We start from the raw sequence: 16458 nt of genomic DNA, 5'->3' as shown, positions 1-16458 counted from the left end.
TCTGATGAAGTGACAAGCAGCAATAATTAATGGTTAATGAAGCCTCTATGCTACCCTTAGTAGCCTTATTAATGGTAACACTACTGTTCTCCTATATGTCTACTTTTCTCCTACTGTTTCAATAAGCAGGAATACTATTCTCCATCTCTCCTAAACTATGCAATACATTTGCTTTACGCTGACAAAAAGTAGTTGTGTTCTACTACAAAGATGCTTGCATTTTGGTTTGGTGACTGCAAAGGTTACCTGGCTAAGTATAGTTGTAATATGATTTGGAAACTCAGTATGAAAAAGAGCAAAATAAATGTGGAAGTTGCCTGAAATATTGTAACACGCAGCTATTTGCTTCTACAGAACTTACAGACATCTTAATACAAATAAACTGTTGAGTGGGAAGGTTCTACTCTATTAATGTTCTCTAAAAGTGCATCATTTTCATTCACATCCTTATGAAAATATTTATGATGAATGTTACCTAAACTGACAAAGCTGATATCAAATCACAAAATTGGAGCTTTCCATTGTTTACTGTTTAAAGCAGAATTATGCTGCTAGGCAATATTAAGCTTTAAGCATTAATATTGAGCTTGAGTTTTGCAAGAAGTACATGCAGTAGTGATGTGATAATGAACTTACCGCGGTCATCTCAAGCCACATGAAAGATGTTTTACATGCCTCACTAAATTTTGTTCATTTTTAAACTGCTTGGAAAAGATGTGCTTAAATGTTTATAACCATTCTGCCTGGCATAAGACAACCTTACTGCTTAAACAATACTAACATGGAACATAAGGACTCTCAATATATTATTCAATTAGCTCTCTCAGGCTATGGAAGTTTACAAATGAATTTATGAAATGTAGGTAATTTTAGTGTCCTTCTGTCAGACACAGGTCCCACTTTGTGTGCATGAGATCAAATATACTTCACAATGTATGCCTAGACTAGTATTAATACTAAAAGTCCACTATAATTTTAACAATAGATGACTACTGAAAGCTTATCAAACAATATATAGTCTAGCATTTACCATGTAATATTTCAACACTTAAAATTACCATGAAGTACAAGATAAACTGTTTTAATTCATTTAAACCCCTATGGAAGTCAAAAAAGGGACTTCTTTCACCTCAGAAATACTATTTACTTTAAATATGGGGATTTGGTTTTGTAACTTTGTATTTGATAGATGACACTATAGGAACTCTTCTGTAGTTAACCAAAGCAACATCTACAATTCATTTTACAGCTTGCTGCTAGCGGCTGCTTAGTAGGTAGCGCTGGAGACTTCAGAGAGGGAAGACTTCTGTTAGAAAACATCCTGAAGTATTTTTTTCTTAACAGCATGACTGAAGCAAAGATACCACATGAATAATCCATCCTGTAGAGAAATCTTGCCCACCCTGCAATATGTTATCAAAGTTTATCTTGCCACAGTTAATGGGATGAAAACAGAAAGCAGAGCTACTACTAAGGCACAAGGATGGAGAAAAACTGGTAAAAAACTGAAGAGCTGAAATAAGATTATAGTCTCTTCAAGTTAGATACCTGGTTTTAATGCTGTGAAGGTCACTTTGGCTTTTGCCCTTGCTAAGGTCATTCTATTATAATATGATAAAGCTGACAATTCTTCTTACAGGTTTATGAACATAACAAACCTAGAGAAAACAACACTTACATAGATTTCTTTTAAACTTCACTTACATTGGGAAAATCAGTATAACGGTCTTCTCACTCAGCAATTTGTCTACTGGGACAACTGTGAATATTACAGAAATAATGGCACATATTACACAATGAATTCCTCATGACTGTGCTTTTTGGAAAAGTACTATCATTTTGCAAATAATTCAAATAATTACAGAGAAGACTTGCATGTAAAATGAAGTTGTACTTCCTATATAATGACTAGTATGAATGACGATTTAAAGTACTCTTCCAAAAGCAATTCTATAATATACAATTTAAACTGAAGCTTTAATTAAAACAGTACTTTTTTTTTTTTTCCAACTGTAAATTAACACCTAAAAATCTGTTCTAAAACTTGTGCATTTAAATAGATTCTTTTGACTCTGGAATTTCAAAATTCTCCAGAGCAAATTGCCAGTACAGATGACCAGGGGTCCCTATACTTATTAAACTGAATGACCTGACAGTAAAACTCGGTTAAGGCTCTTGGCATTGGTGAAACTTCTTCCCACTCAGACCTGCTACTATGGTAGACTTGAACTTCATCTGTGATTTCTTCTGGAGCATAATCACCACCTAATATATAAATTTTGTCTTCTGTCCCAACTGCCCCTGCGTTAAAGCCAGCACATTCAAAAGATCCTTCCCCTTTCCAAACACAGGTTTCTGGGCAAAAGCTGTAGACCTTGTAGGTGGAGAGATCACATATGTACAATGTACTGTTCACTGGAACGGCTTTGATTAGAGTTGCATGGAAAAATTGCCCAAATTCTGCTACCAGCTCAGACCACTGATCAGTCATGGCATTATACTTAAAAAAACAGTCAAGAGATGGATTAAAGGCATCAGTAATCTCTACTTCTGAGCCAAGGACATAAATTATATTGTGACATGCACTTGCTTCTGGATAGTAGATGCCTCTTGGTAATTGGCTTACAGATTTCCAGTCTTTGGAAAGAGGATTATAGGATTCTACATCCAAAAGACTTCGGGTTTCTCGAGATCCTCTGGTCTTTCCACCTATTACAAACAGCTGATTTAAGGTTACAACAGATGTGTGCATTGTCCTTGGTTTTTTCATTGCTGACACTATAGAAAATTCATTGCTGACTGGACAGTAGCACCAGGTTTGGTCAGTGGCATCATGAAATGGCTCAGCAATATGAAGCCTGACGGTCCTATAACAATTCCCGCTGCATCCTCCAGTTATAAATATTTTTTCTCCATAACTAGATAAACTCGACCCTGGAAGATCAATCATGTGCGTATGTGGTAGTTCTTTCCATTTATCTGTTTTGATGTTGTAGCAGAACGTATGTCTGTTTTCTCCATCTTCATCAGTTTTATGGACAAATATATATTTTTCTGTTGTTGAAGGACGTGCATCTGGAAACAGTCCACTAAAGTCCTGCACACTTTTAACTGCATCATTGATTATTACTGAGCAATTAGCACTCTTAAGTAAGTGTTCTTCAGAATGCAGAAAGTCCTGCAATGTCTTTTCAGGTAACTGGTGTAGTCTCACTTTTTTAATCAAATTAGGCAGATATTTCTGTCGTGTTTCTAGGTTGTGTTTGGTCCATTGAAGGACAGCTTTCAACACTGATTCTTCCTCAGGGACATTTAGTTCATCAGCCTCAAGACATTTTTGTAATACCTCAAAGTTCATCTCCAAAAAATCACTTGATCTGAGCAGCAAGGAAAAGTGGTTCTGTACAAAATCTAGCGCATGATCAAATAAGCGGACGGAACCGTAACTTTCTGATAGAGAAAGCAACTGTAAACAATTCACAAGATCAATACGTTTTATTAGAAAGTCACTGCAAGCTTTGGAAAGGAGTGAAACTTGAAGAAATGACGACAGCTGAAAGAGCATTTCCACATTATCATTTGTTATCTCTGTTTTTCCTGTGTAAGCGTAATCAAGGAAAGCTTTCACTGCCTTGGGTGATAGATTACTAATAGTAACATTGCCATCATCTCGTTCTTTCATATTAACTTCAAACATGGCTCTGTGAATAAAATACAGAATATATAAACACAAATTAAAGATCTAGCAAACTGCAGAGAACACTGGTGAGAAAGGAAGGAAACAATCAGGAGGAAAGAGATAATAAGACAGGCAGGCTTTATAGTTCTAAAATGTGGAGGTTCTTGTAAGTAAGAACAACGGATTTATACAATCATAGAATAGTTTGGGTTGGAAGGGACCTTAAGGATCATCTGGCTCCAACCCTCTGCTTGATATGGTTGAAGAACAAAGGAGTGGTGATAGGAACATATTCAGAGTGATGGCTCATAAAAATTATAGCAGCACCTGTGTTTTGTATGGATTTCACAGAGAGTGATGAAGTCTGTTGCTTTTGATGTGAAAGAAAATGTGAAATTGTTAGGGGCAGCATTGGTTTCAACAGCCCGAGAAAGGAAGGGTGATTTAAGAAATATACAGTAAGAAAGCCCTACGATTTAGGTCACGGACTGTGAATGAATACAGAAAATGAAGCAAAAAAGGGCCTTCAAATTGTGAGCTGAGCAAATGGCTAGATGTTATTCCTCAGTAATAGAAGTGAGTGAGGAGAAAAAAGATGAAGAAACTTCATTCTTGCTTTAGAGTTGACAGCCAGATGTATGGGGACAGAGAGATGTCAGAAAAAAATAGGTTTTGACATAGGATTGGATGAGATGATGAGAATTGTGCAGGAAGCATATAGTGACTGAATACAAAGATGATGGTTGAAACTGTGGAACAAACATTGCTGATGAATAGATTTGCGCAAATTTTATTAACATTTTGACTACTTTATTAGTAAGCATGTAAGAACATTTAACTATTTAGCACAATCTAACACAGCAAGATAAAATAATTAAGGTTTTTCAAGCCTGTAAGTGTTGGCAACAGAACAGTGCTGCAATATCATTTGCATTACCCTCCCAGAGCCTATGTATCAGGCTGTGGTAATAACATAATTTGACAATGCTGGTTTATAATCTGGACTATTAATATACTATAGATAGTTCCCTTTAAAAAGAAAAAAAAAGAATATTATATCATAGCTTATAGTATCTGTATAGGACATGATTTTAAAATCCCATAATTTTATGAAAGCAAAGAGAAAAAAAAATCGCTGTGTATAGCATTCTCTTTGGGAAGTGAACATCATATAAAGCAGAAATTTATCTGACCTTCTGAACAGGAATGTAAAATTACAGTAAGACCTTATGTGACAAAGACCCTTCTGCATACTAAATGACGATCCTTAGAATCCTTTCCTCATTAACCCAAGGGATGTGATATAAATCTCTGAATTACAGAGCAAAATGTAAAAGATGCTGGAAGCTTAGGAAAGCTTCATTTACATGCAATAGCAACTGAACATTACTAGCAGAAGGACAGGCTTTGATCCTGAGAGCTAACAAGCAGGGAGCAAAACCTTGCTCAGTCTTGGGTTTATACAATGAAACCAAAACTAAGAGAAATCTAAAGGCCAAGGAAGACAAAAGGTGATTCATTTAAAAATTTATCTAGCAGACCTAAGTACTTTTTATTTCCTGAAGGTAATAAATTGGCCTTGCACTCCAGGACAACTTATTAATTTTATGGCTGCTGTTATCAACTCTTCCACTTAGTGAGAGGTTTCTCCCAGCAAACTGCAACCTGCAGTGCTTCTAGGTAGTGAAAAGACCCTCTGTGTCACCACGTGCTCAACTTCAGTTCTAAAGATGACCACTGGAAGCTATTTCATCTAAATATTCCTTCGTACCAGAGCATCTCTGTGCTGTCAAGCAGTAAACACTTGAAATGCAAGTAGTTTGCTGTGTCGGAGAAAAAACAAATCTGCTGCTACACTGGAGAAACAGCTTATTTCATCTGTATTTCTTCCCTTTTCAGCACTCCAAAGAACATGTCTAGCCTACACCCTCTGCCATATAGCAGACTCCCACAGATCATAGGATGCTCCAGGCCATCTGAAAGTACACTTCTCACCTATGTATAGGCAACTGAATCAAGTTCATTACTCATTTCCAGAAGCCCATTTTTTCACTGTTAGAGTGTCTTAGCCTTGTGTTTTAGTAAAGACTGAATCTGGAAGCAGACTTTGTGTGGAATTGCAAGTTTGAGCCTTACTAATAAAAAGGGTAGCAAGGTTCATCATAAATTAATATCCTGTATGTGAATGATCCACCTGTCATATGCATAATGCAGAGCTTTAAGCACCAGAAGGAAGATCGCAGATCCATTTCACACTGAAAAACTGAAGTGTGTAGTTTAGACAAGAAGAAAGACTCTACCATACTGACCACTCAGACAAAATCCAGCCCCATTCCGAAACCATGTACAGTTTATCCACAACTGCTCAATGCAAGATGTATTTGTAATCAACCTGTTATGTTCCACAACATAAATGTGTGGAAGTATGTAGACTGTCCCCTACAAAGTCAAACAAAACCCTTGCAGACTTTCAAGTACAGATAGAGGCAACAGGTTAAGTTTTAAAGATACACAACTGTATCAGTTCTACCTAATGGCAGAACCATGCACTTAGGGTTTGATATTTGTATTTAAGAGTACAGACGACAATTTAAATCTCTAACTCAGAGTCCTCGTGTCACTTTGGAAATACAAACAAATATATTTGGGGTATGGTTAGGCATCTAACACTCTAGTTTTGTTTTCGTTTGGGTTTTTTTTGCTATCCTTAATGTGTTTGAACAATTTGCTCACAAATCTGCAGACATATGTAAGTTGTGATGATTTATTTTTTAATTTTTGTAATTATACTCTTTTTCTCCCTCCCAGAGAACTTGCAATTCATTTTCTGCAAACTCATAGCAAAATAAGGTTTACCTGAAAAAATCACTGCATGCTGCCAGTACACAACGATGACAAGGAATTATTTCATCTTTCACAAGAATTTTAAAGTCAAAAAATATATTTTGTTCTCTGAATTTTTGTAGTACTTTTAGAATTTGTTGTCCGTGACCTTCAGCCACTAAGGAATTGATTTTATTTTCAGGAACAGAAATTCCATTGCAAACAGGTCTGCTAATATAATCCCGTTGGTTAGCCATGGTTTCTTCAATCTATTCCTGAAACTGAAATGAAAAAATAAGTAATTGACTCTACAGTCTTATTATTTAAAAAGAAAAACCAACACAACAATATACCAAATATACCATAAAACAAACAAAAAAAATTCCAGCATTGAATTTGGTTTGTAAGTCCTATGTACAGTTCTAAATGTGTGTTATAAGTGACTTTTACAGTGAATTTAATATGACAATACTACTTTGCAAAATATATATACATATAGCATATTTTGAGAAGTAATATATCTGACATATATCAAAGAACAACTCTAAAAATAGTATCCACCTGTAGGAATTTTTTTTAGTAAAGTCCACAGGAAGCACACCAAGGAGTGTGTTAAAATTTTTTAATGGTCACTTAAAAGAAATACTAGTCCTAGGCTTACTCTCAAAACCCTCCAGATCCTTAAAATCTGATGTAAAATGAAGATGGAAAAGGAAAAATTTGTTACATAATTTTAGATTCCAAAATGCTACAAACCCCCAAACTCAAAGCAGACCAATGGTCTTTCTACAGCTTGCAGAAAAGCAGTGGATTAATTTCTAAGTGGATTCCATTAGACCCTCCAGTCTAAACAGAAGACAAACACCAACAGCCTGGTCTAAATCACAGGATTGCTAGGACTTACCAAGTGAAGCCATTTAGAGGCAGTTTGGTGAAAGTGCAATTTTGAGTGTTTAGGCAATTGATACTGATTTCATCTTGTACCTCTAGTCTTGCTATGAAGCTCTCTGCCTACAGCTTATGCCATACACAGTGAGCTTTAAGTACAGTGGCGTAAATTAAGAGGCTTCTAAACTGATTTAAATGTAAGACACTGCAATCTCCCTTTCGGCAGCCAAGCTTTTTTTGATGAAAATCCCTATACTGCAGTGTATTGTTTGTATGGTAAATCCAGCTTCGCTATTTTTTACATTAAAACAACATAAAGAAACTTTACAAAATAGTATATTTTATTTATACCTATCTAAGGTGCGATTAATACTGCTACCGATGCATAAATTGCCCTTACTGCAAATTTGAGCCAAGCTTGCCTATTCTAAAGCTAAAGGAACATTCCAAGGTTTGTCTATTGCAGGATTCTGCTTCCACAATTCCAGTTAAAATAAGGAACAGATAGTGGCCCACCTGATCACAAAAAAGGGGATAAAAGTTCCAAGCCAAGCCCGGAAACAACAAAAAATATTGGTTTGGGTTTTTAATTTCATGAAAAGGCTTATCGTGTGATACATTCAGAGCAAATTAAGTCATCAGGCTGTCTTCTTCATGGGAGGTAATTTCATAGCAGACTGCTCTATAATTTATCTAGTCAGGTAGCTCCAACCACAAATAGACCTCCATGTCTCCTGGAATAGAAGAGATCCATTGATCTTGCTGCCAGCACTGGCACCCTTGGAGCAGGCATCTTCTTCCCATGGCCAGACAATCTCACGTATTCACCATTCTAAGCCTGAGGAACTAGGAAAATACAGAAGAACAAGACCACCATTTATTCTGGTAATGTATGGCCTCAAACGCCAGCTTCCATAAATCATAAAGCTTTTTTGTACATCAGAATTCTCTAGAATACCCTTTTCTTATAAACTTGAAAGCCAGTTCCTCAAAAGACTGAATCTTCAAAAGCAGTTTTCCACATTTGAATGAAACTTAGGAAAAAAAAAGTAACCGATTTTCAAGGTTTATGTGGCATCATGTAAAGTAACACTTCTAAAGGAAATGTAAACCTTTCACAAAATTTGGTAATTGCTAATAGCTACTAGACATGTTTCTCCTTTTACATACAATTTCTATAGCAAGCTTCACCCTACTGCTTGCTTTCTGTAGATAAAATTTGTGAATTTCAGTAGTATTCATCTTTGTATAATGAACACAGAAACATCTCATGTCATCAATCCAGCTCTGCTACTTTGGGCAAAAACATCATATAAATGCTTTCACAAAAGCAACCTATGTTTCAGAAAGTTTTCTTTTATCAGCATTATCTCCACCGAAAGACTATCTCAGTACATTGCTGCTAAGACTGCACACCTTCCTTTAATTAAAGAATTGCTTTATTAAAGCTTACATACATTGGTTCTTCCATCAGAATTGTCATTTGGCTAAATTTTCCTCTGCATATTTATTCAGTCACGGTTGTCAAGTGTGTTGATATCCTCTCTCAACTTTTATTAGAATGAACAATTGTCAAACTTTCCAAGGTCCATTTAGAAGACTGAATTTTTGTTTTCTTTATTACTTCCTGGACTTTTCATCCACTTCACATTGATCTCATATTTCTCTCACTGATATAAGATTTGTTGTACAGCATTATAGTTAAGATCTCATCTGTGTCTCACTACTCCAATCTGCAGGTCATCCAGTGCATCCTAATCCTAATCTGTAATAGCAGTGTCTCCTTATTTTTATTTAAAGCAAATTTCAGCAGAGTCCATCTAATGTTTTTGTCCATCACTAAGGAAAATATTAATGAATACTGTGCTACGTCTTAGCCTAATTCACCCTCCACTCCACTCCATTAAAAAAAGATATTAAAAAAAAATCAATTCTCACCTCTGTTGTAGCCAATTTCTGCTTTATTTGATAATTTTGGTACCAATTTACCACTTTACTGGATCTCTGGATGACTTCAGCACCCTCCGAAATATCTTAACAATTCAGCTAAAACTTGGTACGTTAAGCAATGCCAGTGAGCATTTATAATTATGTCATGTCTTCTTTCACAAAGCCATATGAATTAATCAATCGTTATATACTTGATCAAATTACTAACAAAGGGTAGAAAACATAGAGGGCGCAGACATATGTTGCATAGACCTGGAGTTCAGGGAAGCTGGGCAACGACCCTCCGTATGTTTACTCTATTTACTCCCACAGGATTCCAATTACAAAGTCTGTCTTTACGTGGATTCCCAGGAACTAAACTCGAGCAGATGGTTCATCAGAGTTGGGAACTCCTACTTTTGTTTCTTACCATAAAGCTGTGTGCCACAGAGCTTCTCATCCTGGCAGCAAAGGCTACACACTTCTCTGCTTTTTCACTGAACGTTCACACCTATTACACTGACTGGATAGCTATCAGCCTGGTTTTCTAAATAAATAAAACCTTCAAAACACAAATACCTTAAAGTTAATACATTTGTCCTGTTTCTTGCTTGAAAGTCACACCAAACAAGTGGCCTGTTGGCCATTACAATGAAATCTGACACAAACTTCAAAGCTATTAAGGTCAACCACACACAATACACACTTGGGGAGATATACATACCTCTCAAAGCTATCTGTACAGATTTCCAGTTGAGGGGCAAGGCATTCTGCACACCTGATAGTTGAGCAACAAGAAATGGCCCACTCACATATGGCCACAAAGCAGGTAGCAGTTGAACAAAAGGAGGTTTGGGACGGTACAGTAATTTTTTGGTCATTAACCTGGATGAACTAAAGGACCACTTGGGAACTCGAAGAGTAAGAGCATTGTTACAGTCTGTCACAAAGTCCAAGAATAAGGACCCAAACCTCATTAGTCCTGCTGTTCGTAAGACCACTCTGTTTTAACACAGTCCTTTTCCCAAGACGATAAGGGATGCAGCACCCTACAACACAGTGAGCTTGCTAACCCAGATGCCAGGGTACAGAATGACACTGGAGAAGACTTATAAATTGTTTTCATCACTTATGAATATATATTTACATATGTGACTTTTTAATAGCCTAGGGAATGTTGTTTTGTGAAAGTATTAACAGAATCATACAATAGTTTGGGTTAGAAGGGACCTTAAAGATCATCCAGTTCTAACCCCCCTGCTTTCTTTTAGCCCCCTTCAGGTACTGGAAATCTCTCTCAGGTCTCTGCAGAGACTTCTCCAGGCTGAACAACCCCAACTCTCTCAGCTGGTCCACACCTAAGTATTGCAATACATAAGTTAGGGCTTAGTCAGAAAAATCATGTTAGGGCCATGCCTGCCTACTCAAACCTTTGCAAAGGGACTTCAGCTGGAGTTTGCTCCCAGCACAGCGGACACCAGTCGTACATGAGGCATGCACGTATTAAGACAGTATAAATACCAACACAGCTCACAAAACTAGTCTAAAATCTAGCTTTATTTGGCATTTTACTATTTACAAACAATTACAAAGCCATCAGCCTTATGCCAAAGCACAGCATAGCAGTGCTAGAGCACTCTCTGTACAGACTCCCTCACCAATTGAAAAAAAAATAAATCCTAATAGTTCTTAGCAGATATCTTACGAGAAATAAAATTGTTCTTCAAGAGAACATTACCTTTGTTACTTAGCCTTCTCCCAGCTTGGATACTGTGTCTTACTATACAGGATTTTTTAAAAAAAGAGAAATCTTAAATGCTGGTATTTTACAGATACTTTATGTATTGGGGGAAAAAGAATTAACACCAACAAAGATAAAGAAATTGTATATATTTCTCTAGAGAAGTTTTAGATCGTTTTTTAATACAAAATCTAACTTTACAGTTAATGTAATTTTTGGAAAGGTCAAGGTCAGCATTTTAAAATTTAAGTATTATTTATTAAGTCTACTATATACACATAAAGATGATTTGCTATTTTCAATTCTTTTCTATCCAGAGGGGGGGAAATCACTAATTTGATAATAATTCTTAAAATACATCACTCCCTACTACACATCTAATTTAACAGCACATAATTTAATATTCAGCAACATGAATATGAGTCAATAGGACTCATCTATAGGATTTAGTGACGCTTGTAATTGCTGACTGAAAGACAAGAGTGGATTAAAATGTAATTAAATTATAAATGCTAAGTACAAAGTTCTGTATTTTTATATTATTGTTTTAACTGTAATTTGACTCAGTCTCACAGTTTTTTTCACAACTAACTGAACTTCAAAGAGAATTAATATTCAGTCAGTCATTATTAGACCATCTAAAAAAGATACATTTGACATTCTAAAACACTTCACAAAAGTGGCATTTGTCAATAATACATGTTGAGACAGCATTCTAAGAAGGAAAGGTGACACAGAGACTTTAAAGCTTTGGGTTCTTTTTAAGTGACTGAAAAAAACCAAAACAGCAGGGTAAAAAAAACCCAGCATGGCACCAGTAGGAAGCAGCGAAACTGCACTGATTCCCAGATGCATTCCAAAAGTGGAAGACTCCCTCTCTGCAAGCAGAGATCTTTAATTGCATATCCTCTCACAAACCCATGAATCCATTATGACAAACTAAATAATCACTTAGAAGAACTCAAACTGACTGGATTTTATCCTAAAGCTAATTTTCTCAAATTCATCAAGTTCCTTTGGAAATTATTTTCTTTGCTAAAGAAGTTAAAAGAATTTTAGTTTTCATTTTCAGGAAAAAAAAATTAAAAAGAATTAAAAGGAATTAAAAAGTCATGCTGTGCCTCTTATTCTGGAAGAAATAATAACTGCAAATTCTGGAAGAGGAAATTGCTTCATTTACTGGGTTCTGCAGTGTGACATTTCTGTACCTGATTAAAAAAATTCTTTTCAAAACATACATGCAATATTGAGCATACTTAAGGAACAATTTAGCATAATCTATTATCATGGCATGTATTACTTATAATAAAAATGTGTTTTCATATTGAATATATTCCTAATTATATTATATATTATGCAGTGCATCTTGAAACTCAGTTTTCACTTAATGCTTTCTGCTTATTAAAAATAATCAACAATAGATCTGCTGGTGAAAAAGCCTACTACACGTTTACATCTCTCTAAGTAGAAAGCATGGGCAAGTCAAACCTATTAATCAAACCTGAGAGATTTTTTGGAAGTGGACAAGATTCACACTCCATTAGTATTATCACATATCAGTAACTAAATAGAGATATGACCACAATTTCCTCTTCAAAGTATTCCAAATACAGTGCTTGAAACGTAAGCCTCAGCTACAATTTTATATTGGTGAATAGCATTTTCCCAGGTTTCCTTTGACTAAATCCTCTTCCACTGTCATTTAACTTTATCTCTGTCTTTGAGCAAAACTAAAGGAGTATGTATGCCACCCCCTGCTTAACTAAGCATTGTAGTTAAAGTGTTGTGGTCATGAAGGAAACCAGGAATCATATTTAAAAAAGTTAATTACACTAATGATTCCTTGCTGAAACACTTCTTTTTCCCCTAAATGTTCTTTCTGTGTTTAAAATATTTTGCAAAGGCCAACCTATATGTAGTTATAACTCATATAGACTCATTTTAGGCAGAAAGACAGCACTTTTTCACATCAACAGGGAACTGGGAATGTTAAACAACAACAACAAAAAACAATGAAAGATTCTAAGAAATGCCAGAAATAATACAATTTTCCCTGGTTTTGTATCGTATGTACATGGCCAATACAGAAAGGTTAAAGCATTGATATTTCTAAATGCAAGAAATGGAAAGAAGGGTCATAAATTTCCAAACAGACCCTAAATCTTCAGCCATGGCCCAACTTCAAAATCAATGGGTAAACAAAATTGTTACCTTTTGATGATTTATGGGCAACTGAGGGCACACAGGAATCCAGTTCTGACAGCCATTACAGTTCTTAGCAGAACACAGAGCACAGCGTATTAAAGGGTTTTGTTTGGCCACGATCTTCAGAAGCTAGACTCACGCTAGGGTGATGCAGTACTTTGCATCTGGTGTGTGCACACTTAGAGTCATAGAATAACCAGGTTGGAAGAGACCCATCGGATCATCGAGTCCAACCATTCCTATCAAAGAAGATACAGATCATCTCAATCTACTGAAAATACAAACAACTACAGATGTTTCAGGAGGTTAACAGGGATCATTCGTACATCACAGATGGATGAATCTTTATCAGCTACAACAGAGTCTTCTTGCTCAGTCAACACCAAGCCCCAGCCCAGGGAAGGCAAAGAACCACGCTTCTCAGTTCTGCCAGGGGCTGAGATGGTTCTTCAGGACCACGGATGTACAAATGGACGATGGGGTCAGAGACACTGGAGGGCATCACCTGAAGTTCACGTATAATGATGCCACTGTTATACCCCTGAGCAAACCAATATGAGCTGCCGTGTAGAATGCAGTGCTCGTGCTATTACCAAACCTAATTCTGGAAACTACTGAATGGTTAAGTCCTCTCCTTCTATGATATTTGAAGAATGTTACAATGGGAATAGGCATCAAAGACTGCAGAAGACCAGCATCTGGCCAATACTTCACGAGCCAAAAAAAAAGACTGGAGATCAAGATAACCCTCGGTTTGAACCTCAAATGGAAACTTCTAAGGACGAAGATGCCAACGAAACAGGGCAGGGGGATGCTCTGCAGACCTCAGGCTCAATAAAGGACTGTGGGGAACATGCACAAGGGGGAGGATGCCTATTAATTATAATAGTGGGATACATAATTAATATGCATTTTTATAAGAAATACAAATCGTATGTATAAGTTTGGTGTATAAATACCTCCTACTACTAACCACTAGCATACATGGAAGGCAGATCAAATCCCCTGTATAGCTGGTACCGTATTAAAGAATGCCTGCTTCTTCAGACCCCCAGTAGGCGTTAAGGAGTTTCTTTCCCAATTTGGGGGACACGACAAAGAGCTCCGAACAGACGCTGTTCCCAATGGCACAAACATGACCCTGCCTCACAGAAACCATGGGCAGCAAGAAGCGACAGCGAAATCATGTTCTTTTTTGCCAGGACTGGGGTTACAGAATCATAGAACGGTTTGGGCTGAAATCTTAAATACTGGTATTTTACAGCATACTTTATGTACGAGGAAGAAAAAATCAATACCAACAAAGATAAAGAAATTGTATCCATTTCTCTAGAGAAGTTTCAGATTTTTTTTTCATGCAAAATTTAATTGTACAGTTTTGGATTGGAAGGTTAGCTGGGATGCTGATCCTTTCAATTTAAAATTGGTCTGGCACCAATTGGCAACACAAGGACTTGATCCCAGGTGCATATCAAGTTTTGCAGGTGTTCCTACCCGTCTGGTGGCACCACTGCTCCATGATCACCAAAAACCCAACTGCCTTTAGGTACCTTTTAGGGTGAGCCAGTGATCACTGCTAACAGACAGGTAGGGTCAGACGCTGCTTTTATGTGATTCAATCTGAATCACAGACTGATAGAACGGGTTGGAAGGGACCTTAAAGCCCATCCAGTTCCAACCTCCTGCCATGGGCAGGAACACCTCCCACCAGACCAGGCTGCTCGAGGCCCCATCCAACCTGGGGTTGAACACTTCCAGGGATGGGGCCGCCACAACTTCCCTGGGCAACCTGTGCCAGTGCCTCACCACCCTCAGTGTGAAGAATTTGGTAGAACCATAGAATCACAGAATAACCAGGTTGAAAGAGATCCACCGGATCATCGAGTCCAACCATTCCTATCAAACACTAAACCATGTCCCTTAGCACCTCGTCCACCCGTGCCTTAAACACCGCCAGGGACGGTGACTCAACCACCTCCCTGGGCAGCCTGTTCCAGTGCCCAATGACCCTTTCTGTGAAAAATTTTTTCCTAATGTTCAGCCTGAACATCCCCTGGCAGAGCTTGAGGCCATTCCCTCTTGTCCTGTTCCCTGTCACTTGGGAGAAGAGGCCAGCCCCCTCCTCTCCACAACCTCCTTTCAGGTACTTCTAGAGGGCAATGAGGTCTCCCCTCAGCCTCCTCTTCTCCAGGCTAAACAACCCCAGCTCTCTCAGCTGCTCCTCATAAGGCCTGTTCTCCAGCCCCCTCACCAGCTTTGTTGCTCTTCTCTGGACTCGCTCCAGAGCCTCAAACATCCTTCTTGTGGTGAAGGGCCCAGAACTGAACACAGGATTCCTAATTTCTTCCTAATGTTTAGGAAGAACCTCCATTTAAAGCCATTTCCCTTCATCCTCTCGCTCCATGCCCTTGGCAAAAGTCCCTCCCCAGCTTTCTTGTAGCTCCCTTCAGGCACTGGGAGGCTGCTCTAAGGTCTCCTCAAAGACTTCTCCAGGCCGAACAAGCCCAACTCCCTCAGCCTGTCCTCACAGCAGAGCTGCTCCAGCCCTTTGATCATCTTCGTGGCCTCCTCTGGTCCTGTTCCAACAGCTCCACATCCTTCTTATGCTGGGGATCCCAGAGCTAGACACAACCCGTGCCTGTGCCGGTCTCTGCCACCATCGCCACACCCCTAGCCCCGCCCCTCCAGGCACATAGGCCGCAGGAAGCCCCGCCCCTCACCGCAGGAAGCCCCGCCCCTCAGCACACGGAGCCCAGCAAAGCCCCGCCCCTCCCTGTAGCCACGCCCCCTTTCTCTCACATGGCTCCGCCCACTAGGGGTGGGAGGGCAGTGACGTCAGCGCCGCCCCAGAGCGCGCCCCGGCCGCCCGCGCATGCGCACTGCGGCGGCCCCGTTTATTCTAAGGGAGGGCCAATCCTCGGCAGGAGAGGCAGGGCGGTGCGAAAGGCTCCGTCTCGTCTCACAACCCCACCGCCGGGCTTTCCAGCGCCGCTGCCTCTCCGCAGTCAGCGAAGGGCTAAGCCCCCCCGCGTGGCGCTCCCTCCGCACGGCGCGCACCCACCTGCACTCAACACCAGCCGCTCGCCGACCAGCCTCGCCCACCCTCCGCAGCAGCGGCGCCAGCCGATTGGCTCCTTCCGGCGTCGATCACCCGCTTCCCGCCCTCCGATTGGCTCCCGCGGCCGTCAATCCA

The 16458-nt window shown here is 38.8% G+C and overlaps 1 protein-coding gene across 3 annotated transcripts; it reads right to left on the bottom strand.

The window, feature by feature from the left end:
- Positions 1–1080: 1080 nt before the first annotated feature.
- KBTBD3 (kelch repeat and BTB domain containing 3) lies at positions 1081–16429 on the bottom strand. 3 transcript variants are annotated; one of them, XM_069883443.1, is made up of 4 exons: positions 10044–10113; positions 7907–8236; positions 6536–6783; positions 1081–3701 (listed from the first exon to the last, which is right to left on the bottom strand). In XM_069883443.1, the coding sequence occupies exons 3-4, from the start codon at positions 6757–6759 to the stop codon at positions 2081–2083; spliced, it is 1845 nt and encodes a 614-aa protein (XP_069739544.1). In that variant the 5' UTR covers positions 6760–6783; positions 7907–8236; positions 10044–10113; the 3' UTR covers positions 1081–2080. The 3 variants fall into 3 exon arrangements, with proteins under 3 accessions (XP_069739544.1, XP_069739541.1, XP_069739543.1); XM_069883440.1 differs by lacking the exons at positions 7907–8236; positions 10044–10113 and adding an exon at positions 16327–16429; XM_069883442.1 differs by lacking the exon at positions 10044–10113 and having other exon boundaries at positions 7907–8341.
- Between the last annotated feature and the right edge of the window lie 29 nt (positions 16430–16458).

Source organism: Phaenicophaeus curvirostris, chromosome 1, assembly GCF_032191515.1.
Source record: "Phaenicophaeus curvirostris isolate KB17595 chromosome 1, BPBGC_Pcur_1.0, whole genome shotgun sequence".
NCBI classification, from domain to species: Eukaryota; Metazoa; Chordata; class Aves; order Cuculiformes; family Cuculidae; genus Phaenicophaeus; species Phaenicophaeus curvirostris.
Note: the sequence above shows the minus strand (reverse complement) of the source record. Positions and strands in the feature narration are given on the sequence as shown.

Bases quoted from the DNA above. Each gene is read 5' to 3' on its own strand.
- KBTBD3 (XM_069883440.1), bottom strand. From the start codon at position 6,759: ATGGCTAACCAACGGGATTATATTAGCAGACCTGTTTGCAATGGAATT. The intron at 3,702-6,535 runs GTAAACCTTATT...TTTTATTCACAG, and splicing joins GCATGCAGTGATTTTTTCAG to AGCCATGTTTGAAGTTAATA.